General features: G+C 35.8%; 1 protein-coding gene across 1 annotated transcript in view; it reads right to left on the bottom strand.

The window, feature by feature from the left end:
* Window positions 1-19,811, bottom strand: part of PRKD1 (protein kinase D1) — a gene marked incomplete at its 5' end in the record, with an annotated part of 24,811 nt that extends 5,000 nt beyond the window's left edge. The window contains 10 exons of the mRNA XM_010013251.1: window positions 6,899-7,166; window positions 8,248-8,346; window positions 9,664-9,825; window positions 10,210-10,316; window positions 11,251-11,323; window positions 12,636-12,688; window positions 14,885-15,164; window positions 16,097-16,174; window positions 16,966-17,089; window positions 19,593-19,811. Coding sequence (XP_010011553.1) covers window positions 6,899-7,166; window positions 8,248-8,346; window positions 9,664-9,825; window positions 10,210-10,316; window positions 11,251-11,323; window positions 12,636-12,688; window positions 14,885-15,164; window positions 16,097-16,174; window positions 16,966-17,089; window positions 19,593-19,811 — 1,463 coding nt within the window. The remainder of the gene's footprint in view (window positions 1-6,898; window positions 7,167-8,247; window positions 8,347-9,663; window positions 9,826-10,209; window positions 10,317-11,250; window positions 11,324-12,635; window positions 12,689-14,884; window positions 15,165-16,096; window positions 16,175-16,965; window positions 17,090-19,592) is intronic.
* Between the last annotated feature and the right edge of the window lie 2,226 nt (window positions 19,812-22,037).

Below are 22,037 nucleotides of genomic sequence, written 5' to 3' on the forward strand. Positions count from 1 at the left end.
AATCCAACTTTAAGAAGCTGCATGCCCCCTCGATTTTCTTTACTTGCATTTTACTGGAAAGAATCTCCAGAGCTGAGGTTCTTGTTTCTAAACTGCTCACAGCAGTTTATGTGTATGGTGAATAATGAATTGTAATAAAGACACAGTAACAATTTTCATACTACATATTAAATTAACACATGCCAATTACAGTTTTCATAGGGATGACTGCTTTAATTCAACTGGGATGTGACACACACATTAACAAAAAAGTTTATGAAATATCTGAAAACACTATTCTGAACCTCCCATTCATTTAGTCCTACCATACAGACTTCAACTTTTCATGTTATAAAAAAGAAATCACCTTAAGAATATCAAGAAAAACAGTCCCAAATTAACAAAAAATTAACTCAGTCTGTAATTTTTAAAGTACATCCGTAATATTAGCTCTCTCAGCTATCACTTGTAAAAAAATAAGCTGCTGCCATTAATATAAAACTTAGGACTTCCTAGATCCTTTAATTAGTGGTATAATTTTTTCATACACGTAAACCCCTTCCCTACTGCTGGTCAGTAAAGCTTTGTTGACAAATGCTTTAGTGTACATGCAATTATTTTTGCAAAAGCTGAATCTTCAACTGGCAAAGATTATTATTTTTAGGAACATGGATTCTGCTGTACTATCAAAAAAAAATAATCTTGATAATTATAAACTGCACCTCTACAAGAGGGAGATTTTCTAATAGTAATCTATCCTAGAAAACATGTAAGTATAGCCAAGATTTTAGTTTAAACAGCTCGTTAAATATTTACTGAGGTACAGAGCATCTTTGAGGTATAACGTGTTTGACTTTCTTGTACTTAATGCTCATTCATGTGACTTTCTCATTAATGTGTGAAACAAGAGTTGCTATTCATATTATTCTGAAAAAAGTCTAAATTAATACTGGCTTGAAGGCAGCTGGGGTATTTATTTCTGACTCAAAAGCAGTGTAACAGGCATACCATGATCAAATTTAATGCATGTAAGAAATTGCACTGTTTCTTGCCAAATTATTTAACAATATGAAGCAATATGAAGCACCTAATCAGCAGTGTGCACATCACGTAGCTCATCAGGCTACTAGTAATAGCTGTGTTGGTAGCTGCTGAAAATATAATTATGAATAAAATGATTTATGAAAATTCCACAACAGAACAAAACACGGCATGAATAATCCAAAGCTTAACATAGCACATTTTAGGACATCCACTACCTAATTCACCTTCTAGTGAAAACATACTAGATAAAATACACTAACAGGCAGAGAGATACAATCCTTCAGGGAGTACTGTCTTTATATTTATATGTAACCTGTACATAAAATAAATATAAATATTTTTTAAAAAATAAATCTTACGAGATGATGCAAATTTGGTGGACTGCAAGGTCAAAGTTGGAAATGGACAGGAACACTGTTGAAAATAGGCTCCATGCTTGACAGATTTGAAATTTAAAACTATAAAATAGGAAAATTCTGCAAGCAGATTCTTTTGTATGACTATCTAGCAAAATTCCACCCTGAAGTCTGAATTGTCATAGAACAATACAGTGAATTTAGAAATGTAAGCTTGCTTGACAATCATTGAAGACGGAACAGAAACGGCAGATTGGGTGATAGAATGTTGAATAGGTGTGACAAAACCCAAAGTTTACCACAGAAACTCTCTCTACAGTAATGTTTCACAGTTCCATTTAGACATACAAGCAGAAGAGATGGAAGGTATTGGAAAAAGGTGGGGAAATGCAGCTGCTCAGTGCGGGTGGAAGTCAGAACTCCCTACTGAGGAATCTGTGAGAACTCTGACAAACCTTATAACATAAAGCAATTGGTTTTGGTGAAGTTAGAGAAAGAATTTTGTGCATGAGGGCTAACCTTTGGGAAATGATGCTTGCAGAAATATTCTGAATGGATATTCAGTTGGGGAAAAATACATTTCTGAAAGCTACAAAAATTGAAAGGTGTTAGTTTTTATAGGTTAAGATTTAATGGAGGAAGAGAACAAAGCATTACTCAAAAAAGCTAGAATTTAGCAGGAGAAAGAGTTGATGAGATTAATCCAGATGTTATGACATCAGACAGACACATTATGGAGTGAAAAGAGTCATAGTTAATGACTTAGACCACGTTCTTGAGTGGCAGAGAAGACAGAACTGTTGATAGCGACCAAAAGACATTAGACACTGAAAAATATTATCCTCAGATTGTACCTTCTTTCTTGGTTTGTGACTGTAGATTTCTATTTTTAAAATTGTTAGAAAATGCTACAGAATTCTCCAGAAAATAAACTAACAGAGAGCACACTTTTATATTCATGACACACTTTTCCTCCAAAATACAATTTCTTCCTGTATCTTTTTGCTCTGAACCTACTGTACTTTAAGTGTATTATTTATATAATCATGCAGTTTGAACTGTTATGGGTTATGTGTTTTTAAAAATCTGTTGTCTTATCAAGTGCAGTTTAGAATTTTAAAAGCCAATTTAATTTTACCTTAAGACCAGTAATTGAATAAGGAACACAAAATGGGAACATTTAGGGTACTTTACCACTGTTGTTGCTTTTCCAGACACAATGTTTAGGTGTGACCTTTCTTTTTTTTCCTTCCCTTTTAAAGTTTTGGTACCCTCTGCATTCCCACTCCTAAATTAACATGCTATTGCTTGGTATATCAGAAAGAGCACCAACTGAGCACTAAATCCAAAGTGGTGATCAACACATCATTCACTCTATTTGTGCTCTATCCATTAAACGAAAAGAAATATGTGATTTTGTAGAATGTAAAGCATCTGAGCTTTTAGTCCCTCTCTAATTACAATAAAAATAGAAATAAACATGGCAATAACCAAATTTAGCTATTATCTATTTTTTTACATGAGTTATGGTCTGAAAAGAGCAGTAAAATAACTACAGTTGAGAGAAGTTTTACATTCGATTTGGCTCTCTGAGACTGGGTAAGTCATAAGCAAGAAAGAAAAGGTTTGTGTACTGTTCTGCTTTCCTCAGTGTTGATTTTTGTGATAGGCAAGCAAAAATTCCTATCACTGCTTTCACTAGCCATTCTATGATAAATTATATGCCCTTTAATAAAATCATTGCTACACAGACACTGGCAATACACTTTGGTGGAAAGTACTTACCTTAATCTGAACTGAAAATTCCACAACAAGGTAAAAATTCTGTAACTTTTGAAACATTTACAGATCCACTGAAAGTACATACACAGAAATTCAAGCAAACGAGTTCCTGTGGTTTAAGAAGTGTGTAGTGCAGGTGTATTGGCTGCATGTTTGTGATCCAAACCTGGTACAATTGTGAAGTAAACACCCTCCCCACACACATCTATTGTTTTAGGGTGTCTTGTCTTATCTGCCATCAGTTGCTTTGTGCATCAAGCAGGATATTGATACAGACAGCAATAGGTTTCAATAAACTTTTTTTAGGTCAAATTGATATACAATTCCTTCTATCACTTCTCACTATTCCACAACAGTGTTTCTAAGATTATTATATTATGAACAGTCATAGCAACCAGTACTGACATATTTTAGTAGCAAAAAAAGAAGAAAAGATCATACATACTGCATTCTATATGGTCAGAGAACCTAAGATTTTTATTGGCATGCATAAATTAGAGTTAATTCTTTTAGATGGTAGCCTAGCTCTTCCAAGTTCACTGAATTGAGGCATGTGATATAGTGTCTGGATGAAGGTATGCTTTTAACTGTAATGCACGATTCATAATGTACAATTCATAGAGTGCATTGTTAAAGAGTGCTTGGATCCAGCACTGTATGAGAAGAAAGCAATAAGTAATGGAGATAAGGCGAATATCTACATCAGTTTTATTTATAGCAGTCTTTTGAGAAATGGCTGACATTTTTCAAATTCACATAGCATAACACTTTAAGAAGACCTTTCTTACCCTCACTAAACATAGTATGTATTTTGCATTTATTTTTTTCTGCAACCATACTTGTCTAATCAATTTTGATTTTAATTTTTCAATGTTATAGCAGTGCAGAACAATTTTGGTTGAAGGCTTCTTGAAGACTGTGGTAGTAATGTGTTAATATTCTGTCAAGTATTTATACAAGTTTTTAAAAGTCAATAATTAAATTGGACTAACTGCTGGATCTTCAACATTTTTTCTTTCTTGTAAGTAAATATTACTTAAATTATCTTGTTTTAATTTTAAAACAAAGAATAATGCTTTTTGCAAGAAAATATCTGTGTAGATCCTTCATTACAAAAAGCAATTTCAATCATACCAGCTTGAAAGAAATCAGTTGATAAATGTTTATTAACAAAGACCTTGTCGGATTCTGCAGCACCACCACATTCCACACTGCGATGCAACTCCCTAGCAAGTCTGAGTAGAGGAACTAGCTGATGATAATTACTGTCCTCTTAGGAGAATTATTGCTATGATGCAAATTCCAGGAAATAGTTAAACAAGAAATCTACCCTACTTTTAAAAGAAATCTATTATACATCTTCTTATATAAAAATTAAACTAAAAAAAAAAGTAATCATAGTCATGTATGTTAAAACTTCTGTTGAAAAATGTTCAATGATAAGAATAAATGGCAAAAAGAATAATGGAAAAAATATGGCAGGCTAACACCCACTTCATTAGCTTAACCTCTTTGGGAAGCTGGAAGAGCCTAGGACAAGGTAAAGCAAGATTTTCAAGTGCACAAAAGTAACCTTTCAGGATTGAAACTAATTCTCTGACTAAATTTTGTAGATTCAGAACACTTAGTTCACAGATGTTTATAAGCCCCAGTGTATTTTCCCTTGAAATGAGCTTCATTTTACCATAGTTTATATTTAAACATATGTAGCCTTTCAAATTGTTTTTATTTGCAATGTTGAGTAAGCAACTTCATAAAATCTTTAAGATCATCTGTTTCCCCACAAATGCTTCAGCTATTTGTAGCATCAGTTATCATGGCACTGTTCAGAATTGTAATTCAGATTAGATGTGTTAGCACACAAGGGACAGATCTATATTTCAACCATGCTATATGGACATAGACAAGGGAAAGCAGATGGAGCCAGCAGGTCTCCAGGGCCCATTAACTGCCCTCTTATGACCTGTTGCAGGAGTGCTGACCAGAATAGCCGACATGAGAAAAACTTTTCTTTATTTCCCTTAGGTAATCTGGAGTTTGAGTACAATTTTGAGCTCTAAAAATTAGCATTATCAAATATTTGGACAGAGATCTAGGCTCCAACTGCCTGTGTTAAACATAATGGATTTGTTCAGACCTTTCAGGTTTTCATTTAGCTCAAGAGAGTGGCTCAATAGCTAGCAATTCAAAACTCACAATAAAATCACAATGTATAAGCAGATTTCAGCTTAGTGATCTGTTAAAGTGTGTTCTTTCCCCCCCATCTGCATGTTTGCAGACATCTCCATTAACGACATATCCATTAACTCTTCATGAAGGCTGTGATTCTGTAAGAGGAGAGATAACACCCCGGTAGGTGAGCTTTCTGTGGGTGCTCTACTACATCTTCACCTCTGAATGTAGAAATTGATCTTCTGTCTACCACAGTAGAAACCTGTGGGAGATGATTTCTTGCAGCCTTTTCTGTGTTGACTGCTGTTTGCTTATCTCTAGTGCCAGAGAGAACACTGCTGCCAACAGATTCTATCAGCTTACTCATCAGAAGTGTGTGAAGGTTCAGGAGGATTTTAGTGTGCAATTGTGCAGATTTACAGCTGTTTTCTTTAATTTTTTTTTTTAACTCCAACAGATCACACTTCGTCTGCCATCAAGACAAAATGACAATACTCTCAAAGCGTTTTACAACTGAGAATCTCACACAGCTACAACATACAATACAGTAAGCAGTAGGTACATTTCTCTAAGCTACACTTAACATGTAAGTTAAACATGTCACTTGAAACCCAGAAAAACTGTACTGTAAAAAACGGAAAGGGAGATCCTAATATTTGAATTTAATTTGGTATATAATACAATTCAGAATCAAAGATAAGAATCTGATAATGCTTCCTTTGCTTTAAGATTTACAAAGCAATCTTGCAAAAAGTTAAGGACATAAAGATAATGATTAAAAAAAAAAATCCCAAAGAAAATCCAGCTGCCTGAAATTGTCTGCTATGTACAAAAAAAATGGTGAAACCAGAATTGCTATTTTTATCAAATGCCCTACTTAGTTGTATTTAGAGACATCTTTAATAGAATTTATTTACCTTCTTTAAAGACGTTCATAGTGAATTATTCATATTGTTCTTTTACTATCAGAAGCCTTTGATGGCATTGACCAGAACTGTAGTTTCAAAAGTCTCATTAGTTATCTCTAAGCCTTCCCTCCCAGCAGGAAGTCTCTTTTATGACACTTTTTCACACCGTTCTTGAAACCTCATCTACTTGGGATTGTTCAGTCTTTTTTATCTTCTCCACAGAAAGACTATGAGGGTACAGTTTCCTACCAAATGGAAATTAAATTACTGACACAAGTAGAGTGAGAAAAAGACTGAAGAGGTACTTGAGCTGAAAGAGGAGGTACAGAAGTAAGAGTAAAGCGACACCAGTTCCAGCAGCTGATGTTCCCCACAAGATTCTATAGCAACCCAATCTGTAGGTGGCTATAAGTCTCTTTCAGGACGTTCTGGAGAGATCCCATGCTAGAGCATTATGCCATATACAGTCTACACATGCTCTGCAAGAAACATCTAAAGCAGCTGCTGGCACAAAACAGACACAGTACATTATGGCACATTACAGTACCTTGAAATTTCAATTTACACCATATACTGGTACGTACAGGGAAGACAAATAAAAAGCAAAATACAACTACTTTTAGCATTTATATAAAATTAGCCACAAAGAGATATTACCTTCATGAGAAATTTCTTTCCATGGATTAGGTGGATACATGAAAGCGGCATTCTGAATCTGGTCATGTATGTCTTCATCTTCATTAAATGGAAAGGTACCACTGAGGCTTACATAAATGATGACACCCACAGACCACATATCCAGAGATCTGTTATAGCCTTTATTTCTCAGCACTTCTGGAGCAAGGTAAGCTGGTGTTCCTACAACTGAGCGCCGAAATGATTTCTCTCCAATGATTCGGGCAAAGCCGAAATCACATAGTTTTACCTGTTTGAAGAAAAATACTATAGTAAGACAGACATTACTTTTATTATCAAATACATAGTTGAGGAACTTTTATCATGGTTTAGCTGTAAGATGCATTTCCTTTTTGAGAGGAATACCTTTATACCACTGAGGCATTAGACCAGATTACCAGTCCATTCCTCTATTCCTTCTTTCCATGAATAAACCACCATGAATAATATCAGTAACACAGGACAGCTTAGAATGAAAGAAATACAGTTTTGGATAGACCCAACAGCTTAGGGTCCTGGTGAAAGTACTAAGATAAAGTAATACTTATTCATTCACAGCATAAGAACACAGCAAACAGAAAAACTGTTTTACCAATGGCTTTTTCCTAAATCAAGCAAGTCGACAAGATTTAGTTCTTGAACTCCCACTTTAATTTTATTGTGGACCTAGTTAAACCTTGGCTCTCTGCAAACTTCCCTGTCTAATTTCTTCAGAGGGTCAGACTTAGCTGCTTAAACATTCTCACTGAACACCTCAGTACAGATTATTGCTATTGGTATTATTTAAAAATTAACAGTAGTGGTCCTTTTGAATATGGGCAGCTGGAGGAGATTATAGATGAAATCTGCAGATCAAAGGTAACAGAAGTCGATACAAATACCTTTCAGTGAGAAATACAATGAGCCAGAGAGCATATTTAAATATTCTGCAATCTATCTGGCATGTAAATTCTTCTTCATGAGTTCTAACTTTCAGAAAAATAACTGTCTTTCCAGTGACTGTTTGCAAATTGTCACTTATCTGGACCGAATCAACCAGATGAGTAATTTCTGCTGTAACAGTGAGCAAACTAGAAACAATCGCACAAGTAGTTACATCACACTTCAAAATCTAGTTGAACGGTTTAGGTAAATAACAAAAGGCAAGGTTTTTCGAACTTGTTGTCTTTGGAAAGTTTGCTGAATAAGGGACCATTATTTACAAAACTAAAAATTCTGTGTAGTTCCTGGAGGAGATACAGGCAGGTCACTAATCCTTTGTTCACAAAATAAGCATTGCTAAACTTAATAATTTGAACAACTTATGTTAGGAAAGGGCTTTTTCTACTTACCTGTGGAAAAGGATCAGCTGATGCCAGTAACACATTTTCTGGTTTGAGGTCACAGTGAACAATATTTTTGAAATGAAGATGTCTTAAAGCAACAAGAATCTGTGAAAAACAAATCAGAAAGAAATTCTGGTTTAAATGTTTTACCTTTTTTTTTATATATATATTGTTTGGACATTATCAGTGGTCAAAGAAACAAGGACTGGTGTAATAAGAAACAATCCAACAAGCATGTACAAGAACGTCTACAATGGAAAAAAAGAAGAAAAAGCAAAAATGTCAGCTACTATGTGCTGTGCCTCAAGTTTTCTTGATGTTTCACTGCAGGCAATATGGTTTTTCATATATGGTATTTTATATGCTACACATCTAAAAAACCTAGGTTCTAAGTACTTGTTTACTATTTTTGTTTGAAACCTTGGATGCAGGAACATTTTCAAAATGACCTCATAGATCTAAATTCACTCAAAAAATTTCAATGAAATATTATGTAATCCAATTTAAGCATTTTCTTGAGGAGAGAAAGCGTCAGGACCACTGCATGGATTTCTATTCCATTAGACACACAAGAATGTGGCAACAGAACGTAACATATTCATCCTATTGCTTTAACTCCATTACTTGATTCTCATCAGAGGCTGGCAGAATTTCCTGTTATATTAGGGAAGGGAGTGGCAAGGAGGCTGAATGAACCTGGGAAGGCAAGAAACCAAATTCTGAAACTGGTTTTGCCCAGGAAACCTGCTACATTCTACCCTAAATAATAAACCTCCACTGCAACGCTGTTCCTGCTCCTTTCTTTTTGCTGACTGCTGAAACAGTGGCTGCTCTGACTCTGGGGTTGCTCACTGATCAATTGTGTATCTAAATTTAAACCAGTATTATGGGCAGCCAAGGAAGCAATATGATAGTACCACAAGAGGAAGAACAAAAAAACCACAAATCCAACCCAAATCTCATTGCTAACAGAAGTCATACAGGAAAACAGATTTATTTAATCAGAGGTAAGTAATGGTGAGATCCAATTTCAGCATAGAAAATATGCACACAATTGCATAGGATGAACTGCAATGGTTAGGTATAGGGCAGTTCAAGAGGCTTAAATTTCTCTGTGTGTCTTCAGCAATTTGTGTTAGTGCTCTGCATTCCTTTCTTGTGCTTAATTCTTCAAGCATATGAGAAATCATAGCTTGATGGCCCTTCCACCCAGCAGTCAGACAGCTGTACACACCTAGTTCTAGGTCCTCTTAATGGTTTACTACCTATCAGATAATGTACACAAAGCTGTCTTACCATGCCTGGCATTACAAGTCAGGCTTTCATAAATCAGACAGGTAAACTACGCCATAAGTAAAACGTAAGAAACAGTGATAATAATCAACCTCAAATCTCCCTCTAAGTCTATGATTAGTTTCTTACCTGAGTAATTAAAAACTTTGTTATTCTCTCTGGCAATCTGCCCTTTTCACTTGATAGGATCATCTCCAGCATGTCTCCATGGAGTTTTTCCATAACAACAAACACTCTGTCTGGTGTCTCAAACATACACTCCAGATTTACAACTCCAGGATGGTGAAGATTCTATTAAAGATAAAAACATGATCGGTAGGTTTTAGCATTACACAGCCAGCCTTCAGACCCCTGAAAAGCAGACAATGTTTTGTATTTCATAATTTTAACTGTGTGCCTAAACTGCAGGCAACAGGTATGAAATTTCTATGGACAGTACAGGAAAATGGATGGACTTCAAATTAGTTTAACGAACACATTTTCCTTATTGTGCCTGGTGCTTAAAACTGCAGAAATTGTAATTCCCAACATGATGATGTCAATACACTTGGTCTTGGCAGTTTATGCAGATTAAGCAGCAAAAATACTTGTGATTATAAATTAAAATAATAATCATATTATCTGGTATTTACGGAAATGAATAAATGGAGTTAATAGAGTAAAAAAGAAAAATACCTGTAAAATTGCAACTTCGTTACGAAGTTGACTTTCCTGTTTAGTTGGAAACCTTAGTTTGTCAATTATTTTAATGGCAACATCTCTTCCCGTTTTGCGATGTTTTCCTGCATTAATAAAACAAAAGGCCTCTATAAATTAACACGATTAATTCTGAAAAGTATGCCACTTTCACTGGATTGTACAGACACAATCATGTAATTCTCACAGCAAATTAAATCACTGCCATTATAAGTTTTCTGTCATTCCTCCTCTTCCTAGCCTTTGACAAGAGAACTTTTCTTATTATCACCTGACAAAGCTGTTTGAACACACAAGAAACAAACATATATGAGAAGTCAGCTCTGCATTTCAACAATATAGTTGCAATGTTAACTTTCTCATATATATCTATGCTTGTTCGTATACTTAAGCCGCATACTCTGCAACTGGCAGGTTGTAGGCTTAGTCTTTCAATAGCAGCTCCAGACTAGCAAATAATGAATAAATGATCACCTTTAGGCATGCAAGTGCATGTCCCAGGGTTACCAGAGGCCATAGAGATTCTTCAGTGAGAAACTTATTATTCTCACTTCACACTGTCTCAAACAACAGCTTTTGCCCTCCCAAAAACTGACGAAAAAATGAGGAGACAGAGAGGAAAAATGGGTAAGAAAAAAGAGAAACAATTCTAAGAAACTACTGAAAAACAAAGAAAAAAAGCTCACAAATATGTGTCAACAACAACAGCAAGAAGTTGTTAATTTTTTATTCCATCCATTATTATTCTCAAAAAGAACAGTTTTCTCCACTTCAGAGTTTTCTTCACTAGAACTTACAGACAATATGAATCTATTAATATACATTTACCCACTACTGGGTGGAAAACTTCAAATTACAAAATAACTCTGGCAACAACACAGTTTCATTGTTTAATGAATACTGCTTAGGTAAAACAATGGGCAGCTGATTTCTGTAACAAAACATTTCAGAGTACAAGTACTTTCACCATTCAAGAAATTGTCTATCTCAAGCATACTGTACAACGCATAAAAGCCTTACCTCCATAAACAATTCCAAATTGTCCTGATCCCAACACCTCGTCCGGGAAGATTTGGTACACAGTGCTAATGTCCTGTTTATATAAACATAACAAATATTAAGTCCTAAGACATGGAAACATCTCAGGGAAGCAAAATGTGCATTTAATTTCCCTTTTCCAGTGGGAAGCAGCATAAATTTACTCTAGTACAATTCAAACTATATTATCTGTCAAAAACATTCACACAGGTTTTCTTAAAAGCCACCTTAACTGCAATTGGTGTAAAAGATGCTGAATCCTCAAATAGGTTTCAGCCACTGCCATCTTCCAGGCAAGTAGCCTCCATCATGCAGCATTACACTTAAACTTCACGAAATCTGAAGATGAAAGTGAATATGGAAATAAAGAGGGTCTTCTTAGCAGCATTCTACCTTGATGTCCCAGGATCCCAGATCTAAGAATTACTGCTGGGTTTTATGAAAAGGGAAAACTTATGAATATAAAATTTTCTTGCAAAAGTTCCTTTTCAGCTCATGTTAGCCATGGAAATGCAAGTGGTTTCTTAGTTCACAGAAAGCTTTGTGAGTATCAGCAGTTCTGGGCTTTGGCTTTTTGTGTTTGTCCACTGAGAGGGGTAAAATATTCCATCCACTACAGTGAGGGAATCTTACATCTCAGTATTAGTGCCTAAACACAGGCTAAAGCATAAGCTGTTAGCACATTCATTTGGGAGATACAAACAAACCTCAAATCTTAGAGCTCAGTTTCATTTTCCTGACATTTAAGCAGCAGCATATGCAACAAAGAGTAAAAGAATGCTAAGAAGTTGATAACAAAGGCTGTCTTGCCTTTTCTTAGAAAACAAATGGACACATCCCAGCAGGCAACATTCTCCTGGCAAATACCAGAACTGCCCCAAAGCTTTACTTGGCTGCAGGGAGTCCTGTTTATTTCCTATGTCCTATGTGTCCTGTATACGTAACAACATACGTAACTTCGGAGTTTCATTTTCATCTAAGAGAGAATATCTGATCTCTCAGTGATAACAGGAAATGGTATATTACTCAAGGCTTGTAATTAGGTATATGAAGCTCAATTGACAAATTCCATGAATTAGTAACTTCTACAGCTCTCTTTTCCTTTTGATAATTAGCATCCTGCAGGATCAATGGTCAAATTCTGTATTAAGTGAAATGACCCATATGTAGTTCTTGCATCTCAAGAAAGGGTGCCATGAAGATGATTTTTCTCAAAAGTTATCAAAGCTAATTGTTTGTTAATTCCTACGAAGTAAGTGAAAAATGGCTGATGGTTACTCTTCAAACATTATTCTTTGCAAAGCAGATCTATGACTTCGCAAGCTTAATCACAGCATTTCTAGCACCAGCATCCAGTGAACACTCACCACATTTTCTTGAACTTGGCAGTTTGACACAGAAATACTGATGGATATATCCCCTGGGGAAGAAAGAAAGAGAGTAAAATATATTTTATCATAGAATCATAGAATACATTTTAGATTGCTGTGCGTTTAGTTCAAACATGTAGTAATAGGAAATGACATTTATATTACATCAATACCTACTGACAGCTCCAGAAATTGGACCAATTAGGTCAGCTTGTTCATTCACCAGCCAATATATAATTACACCAGCCCACAAATATGTGACTTGCACAACAGATTTTCAGTGTATGGAAAAGAACAGAATTATACATTTCATCATTAATTTTTTAACAGTGGAATCTCAATCTTATTATTGCTTTTTTCCATGCTATTTTGGGGCTTTATATCTCATGCAAATAACATAACTGCAACTAGGGTAAACCATTTTTATTTGGTGGATTTAGTAAGTTTTATTTATAGTGTCACCTACAATGTATTTGATACTATTCGGATGAAGGCTAATATGCATTCAAATTGGTCTGCACACTGTTAAAAGTAATACACATTTCAACTGGCTTAAGGGACATCATTAAAACACATGATGGAAACAAAAAACCATGTACTTGTGCATCAGGTCCAATCTCCACAAATTCAGAGCTTTGGATGTTCCCATAAGCATTTTGAACTGTAAACCTACTCAGGGATTCAATAAAGCTGGAGAATATGCCTATCGCTAACTGTACTACACAAAGACATCATTTTTGAAAGGAAAGAACATTTCTTTGGAGCACTGTATCTCATGTCTCCTACTTCTGCCTAGAATCCTGCTCATGCTGTCTTTTCGTTTTCTTAGTATGGATTTCAGCCTCATCAAAACCACTGTCCTCACTATAAAGCCTGTTATTACACACCGAAGACACTCACTACTGCCCATCAGCACCTGTCCTAGTTGTGGTAAGCAGCACAAGTAACTTCTGCCCCAAATGGCTTGTTCCTTTGTCCTTTCCTAAGAATAGACTGGGTTTGGAACTAAATGTTTCCATTATGTAGAGGCTTTTTATCATTGCCAGTTAGTTTTCAAATGTATGTACTGCTTAGTGTTTACATGAAAAAAAGCATGGACAAAGACATGGTCAAATCTTATACTTTGCGGAGAAGAGAGAAGGTTTGCCATAGGAATTTGCTCTAAATGTCTCAGATGAACTTACTTTTAGCATAAAACTTCCAAAGACAAGCACAAACTGGGATTAAACCAGGGGCACTAGGCAACTAGTCTGACTGAAATGACATCTAGAATTGGACCCTATTTTATGCAAGAACCCAGACGAAAAATCAAAGGATATTGCTGATCTAATCTGATATGTGAGCTGTTGTGCCTGGAGATGTAATGCCACAGTCTGTTGTAACACAATCAAGTAATACTTGATCTCTGGGGGGCTTGCAGTCTCATTAGCATTTCATGCTGCATTAACAGCATCCAGATGTCAAGTGCTAAGGCGGGTGTTTATTGCAATAAAAGGTCTAATCCAAATTGTGTAGACATATCCAAATTTGCTTTACAGTGACTAGGTTGAGTAAAAGCAGCAGAGCAACCACAACAGCAGACGCCTGTGCTACTTTGTTATCAGTACCTGAGCTAAATTCAAATGTTTGGTTTACATAAACTGTCATCTTTGTTAGAGAATTACCCAAAGGTATGTAAATTGAAGGCACAGACACATTCAGACCTTTTGGTCCTGGGTAACATTCCTTGCCTTGTTGTGCTTAGAACAGCTGTTCTTTACACTTGAACTCATTTCATCTCAGCATGGGACAATGTTTGTGGCAGTTGTACAGCCAAATGCGATGAAAGGGAGAATATCACCTACACTGCAGTGACCTGAAGAGTGAATTGCTGCTTCTCAAGATAGCTAAAAACATAAATTACAGTCATCAGGGGAAAAGTCTACCAATTCCCAACTGGAGCTCAGAAACTTCATGCCTCTGCACAAGGAGGCTATTACTCGTGTCAGCAACATGAATGTGGATGAGATGGCTTTCTAATTTAACAACTATTTGCTTGCTAACAAATCTGCACATTGTATATTAATACATATGTTCTAGTATAAACTGGAAACACAAGGATGAGAAATTGTGGTGTTTAAAATAATATGCAGACAGGTGATAAGTCTTTACTAGCTGTGCAATACTTCCTTTCAATGTGTGCTGAAGAATGAGCAATATCATTTGTGATACAACTCATCTGAAAAGGAAGAAATGAATAAACTTACTATGCAGGCTGGCTCCTGACCCAATTGATGCCCCTTTAGGGATGACGGGCATCAGGGCATGCTGTATTGCTATCTCCCACATTCGTGCCACATCGATGCCAATACCACTGCTGATAACACTGTTATTCAGCGGAACACTTGAGACGTTTTCTATGTTTTCTCCAACGTAATAAACTATATTTGCTGTGCTTATTTCGAAACAATGAGGATTGGCTCCTTGAGGCAGCAAACTGAAAGTTTTTACAGGTTCCAGAGACAAAATTTCAGACAACGGGATTTCCTAAAATGAAAAAAAAAAAGTTTTACTTTTGTGTAAAGAACATCAACATATAAAACTAAAGCATGACCTTTATTTAATTAATTTATGAAATCAGCTGTTTCTTTGAACCACCTGCTTCTTGTACAAACAAAAGGGCTCTTGTAACCTGAAACTCCATGACACAGAGGGCTGTTAATGGTAAAAACTAAATGTTTCTTTCCAAAACCAAGCAGAACTTTAATTATTTAATTAAACATATCAGAGAGAGCAGTCATCTGTCCATCAGAAAAGAGCAGCACCATCCATATATCAACAGAACTCCACTAGAAAAATAAACCCCACTGACTCCTTATTTAATAAAATTTATTTGTGATATATTATTTACAGAATAAATCTACTCAACATTAAGGTTCCAAATCTATCTTTCACATATGTGTAGGTCTCATTGTTTCATCTTGAACAACACTTTGGGCATGTTTCAATGACATATTTCCCTGAGAGGAAGCCATATGAAAGAAATACTTTCCATTATTAACTGCCTCAGCTAAAAGGGTATGAGCATTAAACCAATCTTTTACAATCCAAATCACAACATAATATCCAAAGGACAGAATTAAAATAATATATACTATACCTAATTTTTTTAAATAATTTGTATTATGAATGACAATGTCTGATGAGTTTCTTGGCAGAATTTGTCACTGGCATGTGACATGTCCCCACAGTATGTCGCTGAACTGTATTACTAGAACATGTATTTTACAAGTCCTTGTTAGCTGACACTTTTCTGATCTGAGACTTGTTTGTGAAAGGCAAAACACACATATGCAGCTTAAATAACAAACATAGAACAAAGTTATACTACTAGTGGACTTTCAGTAAGCATCTCTTAATTCTTCAGTTTAATCATTATATTCTGCTGGAGAAAATAAGAATTGAAAAATATTCCTTACTTTGTAATATTTGCTTCCAGTATCATTTTGAAAAAGTGTGATGCATTTGCTGTCCAGTCTCCAGTAGTGTCGTTTCCTCTGCAATGAAAAACAAGGGGAAAAATCTTCCTAGTGTTTTCCAAGTAAATTACTGAAATGTTCATTTTTCAAAAGCATCACTTCCAAAATGTTTCACTTAAGTTTGAAGGGATGAATTCTGCATGGTAAAGATTCATTTCATATTACAAGATTTTTATGAGTTTATGATTTGAGTTTAGGGTTTATAAGGCCACCCTCCGTTGTTTCAGTAATAACCTAGCTCTGTTCAAATTGCCCAAGTTACAAAATTTAAAATGTCACTTTGATGACTGCATTACATTCAGCACAAATTACTAAAGGTATGATGCTAAAATAATTAAACTTTCTTTTTATATCTGTTATAACACCCCAGCTCACTTTAGAAGGCCACATACTGAAGTCTTTATTCCTGTTTTAGCAGGTCAGAATGAACACAACTGTTTTCTATGCTAACTCTATTTTACAAAAGTCTCAATTCACCTAGCAGTAGGGTATCTAGAAGCCTGCAGCTAGAAGGTGAAGCTACTTTCCAGAAACCCAATGGTGTTAATATTATTTTTTAATTCTTTCAGAATGTCATTTACATTTGGCTGCCTATGATAACACAACTGACATATTCAGATTATTTTTGCATGTTATAACCATCTCCTGTTTCTTACAATAACTGTTATGACAAGTCAGGACTTTAGGAATCATAGTAACTGTAAAAAAATGGCTTATGTGATTGTAAATTATCAATGTATTGTTAGGATTTGATTCTGTACTATCATAGAGCATGCACAGTAAGACAGGTCTTCCTTGACATTTCTTACCAGTGTGTCCTTGCTTGTATAGTGAACCATCCAGCCCTCCTTCATTACTGTGCTACTTCTCCTTTTCGTGTGCTTCACAGATTGTACCACTCTCATTAATGGAATATTGTTGCTGGTTGAAGGGCTTAAGGATAAATCAATAAAGGCTTTTTAGAAAGAAGATAACTTTGGACAGAAAGAAAGAAATTCTTTTTAATCAGTATCTATATATCTATATATCTCCTATATCCACATTTATATTTTTCATCATCATCAGACCTGGACTGGACACTATTTTGTTTTGTCATTCCAAGTGTCTTGAGATTAAAAAGAAAAAAAAAATTTAATGCTACACCATGAGAATGTCAGAGACCTTCTGAAGGCTTACATACACACACACGCTCCCCACCCACAATGTTCCTAAAGATGAGAGAAGAAGATGGGCAAATGACTAGGGCCTCTGCTAGAGTGTGGGAGCCATAGCTCAAGCCTATGCTATGCGTGATTCAGACCAGTACTTGATCTTGAATCTCTCATAACCTAAGTGAACATTGTCCATCAGATTACCATCCTGTAATCTTTCTCTGGTTCAAACACACAACGAAGTGATGACAGTTTACAGAGTGGAAAACATGTCAGCTGCCTAGCTGCACATACCCTGGCAGATCACAGCAGAGAATCTGCTGGAACCTTTCAGGGAAAGAGGTTTAAGATAATACATTTTATCCTCAAAGACCTAAAGCAAAGTCCCATTGCCTTGCACCCGGGGGTATGCACTCTGAAGCTTTCCACAACTCAGGTGACACACAGTAAGTCAGGAAGGCATGGGAACTTGACAGTATGCCTGATAGCATTATCAGGTAAAATCTGGAATATCTACTTAGAGAGGTGTAAGAAATAACAAGCCCATCTGTCCACTTTCCTTGCTGTTAGAGTTAGCCATTCATAAAGCTGATTCTGTATAATGGAATGTGGACTCATAATCTGCTTCAGTCCTAAATGTAAGTGCTTAGTTATTTCTGGCAGAACTTTAAACAGAGATGCTGCATTGTACATGAAAATACAGCACAGAGAGCTTTTGTCTTCTGTCCTGACAGCAAAGCTACTGGTACCATAACTCCAAGAAAAAAAGGCAAAAACTGTCCAGGAAAAGAACAATATCTTAAGTTTCCACAGCTGTGACTTTGGATGTCTGCAGATGGCCCTGCTTTACTGTAATGAATTCTGAAAAAAAGAAACATTTTATGAAATGGCACTTTCCAATCAAGATGTAAAAAGTGTGCTGTCTTAAAGATTCATTAAGACTGTAACATACAATTAACACCTCTTTTTGGCCTAAAAATTAACAAATAAGCTGCAGTGCTGATTTAACCATTCTTGTCTGTGCTGGCAAGAGGTTTATATTTTTATTTGCCTTTTACAGATCACTTAAAAATAACCCATGAATATGGAGAGGTCCCTTAGAAATAAATGGGGGAAGGTGTTAGTGGAAATACAATAAGTAAAACATGTACCTTGCTTATTAATGTTTTTATTAGATATAATTGGGTATTTATATTTTGAAAACCTGTAATGCTGTCCATTTAATACAACTGGGATGTTTAAAATGTTATATGACATCAATTTTCTGATACAAGCACAGGCTTATATTCTGATGATACAAGGTGTCTATATACAGTGTCTATGCAGGTGAATATGACAGTATGAAAAACAACTCCCTGCTGTGGGAGGTAAACCTGCACATTGCTCATATAGATTGCTTTCTGCTAGTTCAACAGCTATATGTTAGTAACAGAGAACTAAGGGGAACATGTCACTGATATAGACTCCTAGTAAGCAAAATAAAAGAGGAAACTGCAGGTCAAACTGGAACCTGTGAAAGAAAAATATTCTGTAATTCTTCAAGGTACAGATCCCTTGCATAAAGGAAATTACAGATGAAAGGATCTTATTTAATTTTAGGTTCCCTGACAGTGAATAATCCCTATTTTTTCCCCCCACTATTCCGTACAGTTCCAGTAAGTGAATAAAGTTTTCTTCTCTTCAGACATTTTCAGGGAAGTCGCACAACTCAATTCCTATTTTCCTTCCTGATTAGTCATTTCAAACCACTAACCTATTTAGTAACTTGTTTCAAAGTACTACTTGAAGTTTGCCAAACTTTCCTTCTTTCTAAAGGTATGTAAAACTGCAAACAATTCACCTAAAGCTGATTATACCATAGCCACTTACACAACTTTTTAAACTTTACTGTTGTTCATTTAAATGACCAGGCATTGCACTATTAGTCAGGAAAAGAATGTTTGGGGTGAGGGTGTGGGGTATGGGTGTGAAAAAGTAAAAAAAGCAAAAAATTGTTCTCTATTGCTTATGCACAAATAATTTCACAACATAATTTTCATAAGAGAACAGACCTGTAGCAATTACTTGTGCATCAGTTTACAGTCGCTACTTCAACTTTATATATCCTAAGACATATATTCAGTGAAGCAATCTCACTGCAGTTCTAGAACCACCACCTATCACTAGCTCTCTCCATTCTCAGTGAGTGAGAATAGTGTCCATGGAGATTCCTCTTTGAGTCCTAGACATGATACTTATAAATAAACACAAAAGCAGATGTAAGGTACACTAACGCCCCAGCTCACCTGATCATCCTGTTAGACTCGTCGTGATCCAGATCAGCATCCTGCATTTCCCCATTGTCACTATGGCATCCTGTCATTGACATCTCAGAATCGTGAGCTATAGATTCTTCCATGTCATCTATAAAACCACTGTTTCTTTCACTGTCATTGTCGTCACTCCCTTCTTCCATGACCACATCAGATTCCGCCCCAGGACTAAGAAGATCTGGAATATTTTTTCTGAAGTTATTATACAAAAACATACAATAGTCCAATCACAACATCCTTACACATTCTGAGCTTTGGAAAAACTCAGGTTCTCTTTGGAACTTTACTGCCTGGGTGTACCTTTACTTGGTACTCCGTGTGCTGGTTAAGTGTAGTTTTTAACCAGTCATTTAGAATATCACCAAAGAAAACTGGGAATGCATCAAACTAAAATATTTTCAGAAATACAACTTTCTACTAAAAAATGCCAAAGTCAAAGAAGAATTTCTTATCCGTGGATTTCTATCCATCATTCTATACTCATGAGCTTTATTTCTAAGATCTGACAGATTTTCTATACAGCTTGAATGTTGTGTACTGGCTTGATGGCTGTTGACAGGCTACAGCTGAAAACTGATGCTAGAAAAGAAGTAATTTCAAAAACAGGAATTTTGTAGTATGATGATGACATGATCAATTGGAGTATTGTGTACAGTTCTGGTGTCCTCAACATAAACAGGACATAGAGCTGTTGGAGCAAGTCCAGAGGAGGGCCACGAGGATGACAAGGGGGCTGGAGCAGCTCCGATATGAAGACAGGCTGAGGAAGTTGGGGCTGTTCAGCCTGGAGAAGAGAAGGCTGCCTGGAGACCTCAGAGCAGCCTTCCAGTGTATGAAGGGGGCCTACAAGGATGCTGGGGAGGGACTCTTCATTAGGAACTGTAGTGGTAGGACAAGGCATAAAGGGTTCAAACTTAAAATGGGGGAAGTTTAGATTAGATATAAAGAAGAAGTTCTTTACTGTGGTGGTGGTGAGGCACTGGAATGGGTTGCCCAATGAAGTTGTGAATGCTCCATCCCTGGCAGTGTTCAAGGCCAGGTTGGACAGAGCCTTGGGCAACATGGTTTAGTGCAAGGTGTCCCTGCCCATGGCAGGGGGTTGGAACTAGATGATCTTAAGGTCCTTTCCAACCCTAACCATTCTATGATTCTGTGATGAGCTATTGAAATAACTCCCAAGACAATTACTTATAATGTGATAATGTGAACTAATTTTTTTTTACACTTGGCTCAAGTGTTCACTGTGAAGGCTGCACAATATGGAACAGTAACCAATATTATTGAAATAATACTTCCTGCCTTTATGAAAGAAATATTAAATAAATACTAAAAAGTTCAATGGCATAGAAAAAATATGAATACTTAGGATCTAACTTATTTGACTATGGCTTAGTATTAGCCATTTGACTATGGCTTCCAGATAACATTTAAATTACATTAAGCTTTCCAGTTTCAAGATTAGATATGCCTAAGGAAGATCAAAGTAAGAAATAACTTTTTATTGTATTGCCGCTTGTGAATGCATTTCTCTGGAAGACAGAAAGGAAGACAAAAATTCAAGCTTATTTACCTAAGGACTTACATTACAAAACCAAACAAAAGCCCGAAACCCCAAGCAAAATAAAACAAACACACACAAAAAAAAATCATTGTGTTGAAACTCAACCTGCTGCTGTACAGGCTGTGATCTAACATGTCAAAATCATCAGTCCTGTCAGACAGTAAAGACAGCACTGTGATTGCAATGTTTCAGTAATCTGAAGTAAGGTTGAAATCACATGGAAAACACCAAATATTCTCACCAAGAAACTTTTGCCTTAATTGTGTGGAGAAAGGTTCTTTACAGTCAATGTAGACGATGCCTCAAATAAAAAAAAAAAGCACACTGAACTAGCTGACAGCAAAATGTTTTGAATTGATGGCATCTCACTCAAATTGGAAGTGCACAGTTGAAAGGTTTGTTTCCATGTACAGTAGTCTTAAAATATTTGGATATAAGTTACTGATGTGTGATTGAAAGACGTTACAGTTCATCTCTAGCAGAAAAAATCATCCACTCATGAATGACACTTTACAGTGCAAGGCTATCTCTTTGCTATTCTTACAACACTTTTTAAATCTCTATTTTCAATAAACCCACAATCAGTTAAAAATAGCCTCATACATTTAGTATGTAATGTTTTTATTAATGAGACCATACTTGGAATTTTATTACTTCAGCTCTTCCTTCACTTAATATCACACATCAGATGGACAGAGTGACAGATACTTTATTAAGTTTGAAAACAATGTGAATCAAATTACAGTAAAAATAGAAATGAGATAACAAGATGAAATTGCCTTTGATAATCCTAAGGACGTTATATCAGTCATTTAGGACACACAGATAAGAGTTAGAACCATTGAATGGTTTGGGTT

Source organism: Nestor notabilis, unplaced genomic scaffold (assembly GCF_000696875.1).
Source record: "Nestor notabilis isolate BGI_N333 unplaced genomic scaffold, ASM69687v1 scaffold3064, whole genome shotgun sequence".
Taxonomy (NCBI): Eukaryota; Metazoa; Chordata; class Aves; order Psittaciformes; family Psittacidae; genus Nestor; species Nestor notabilis.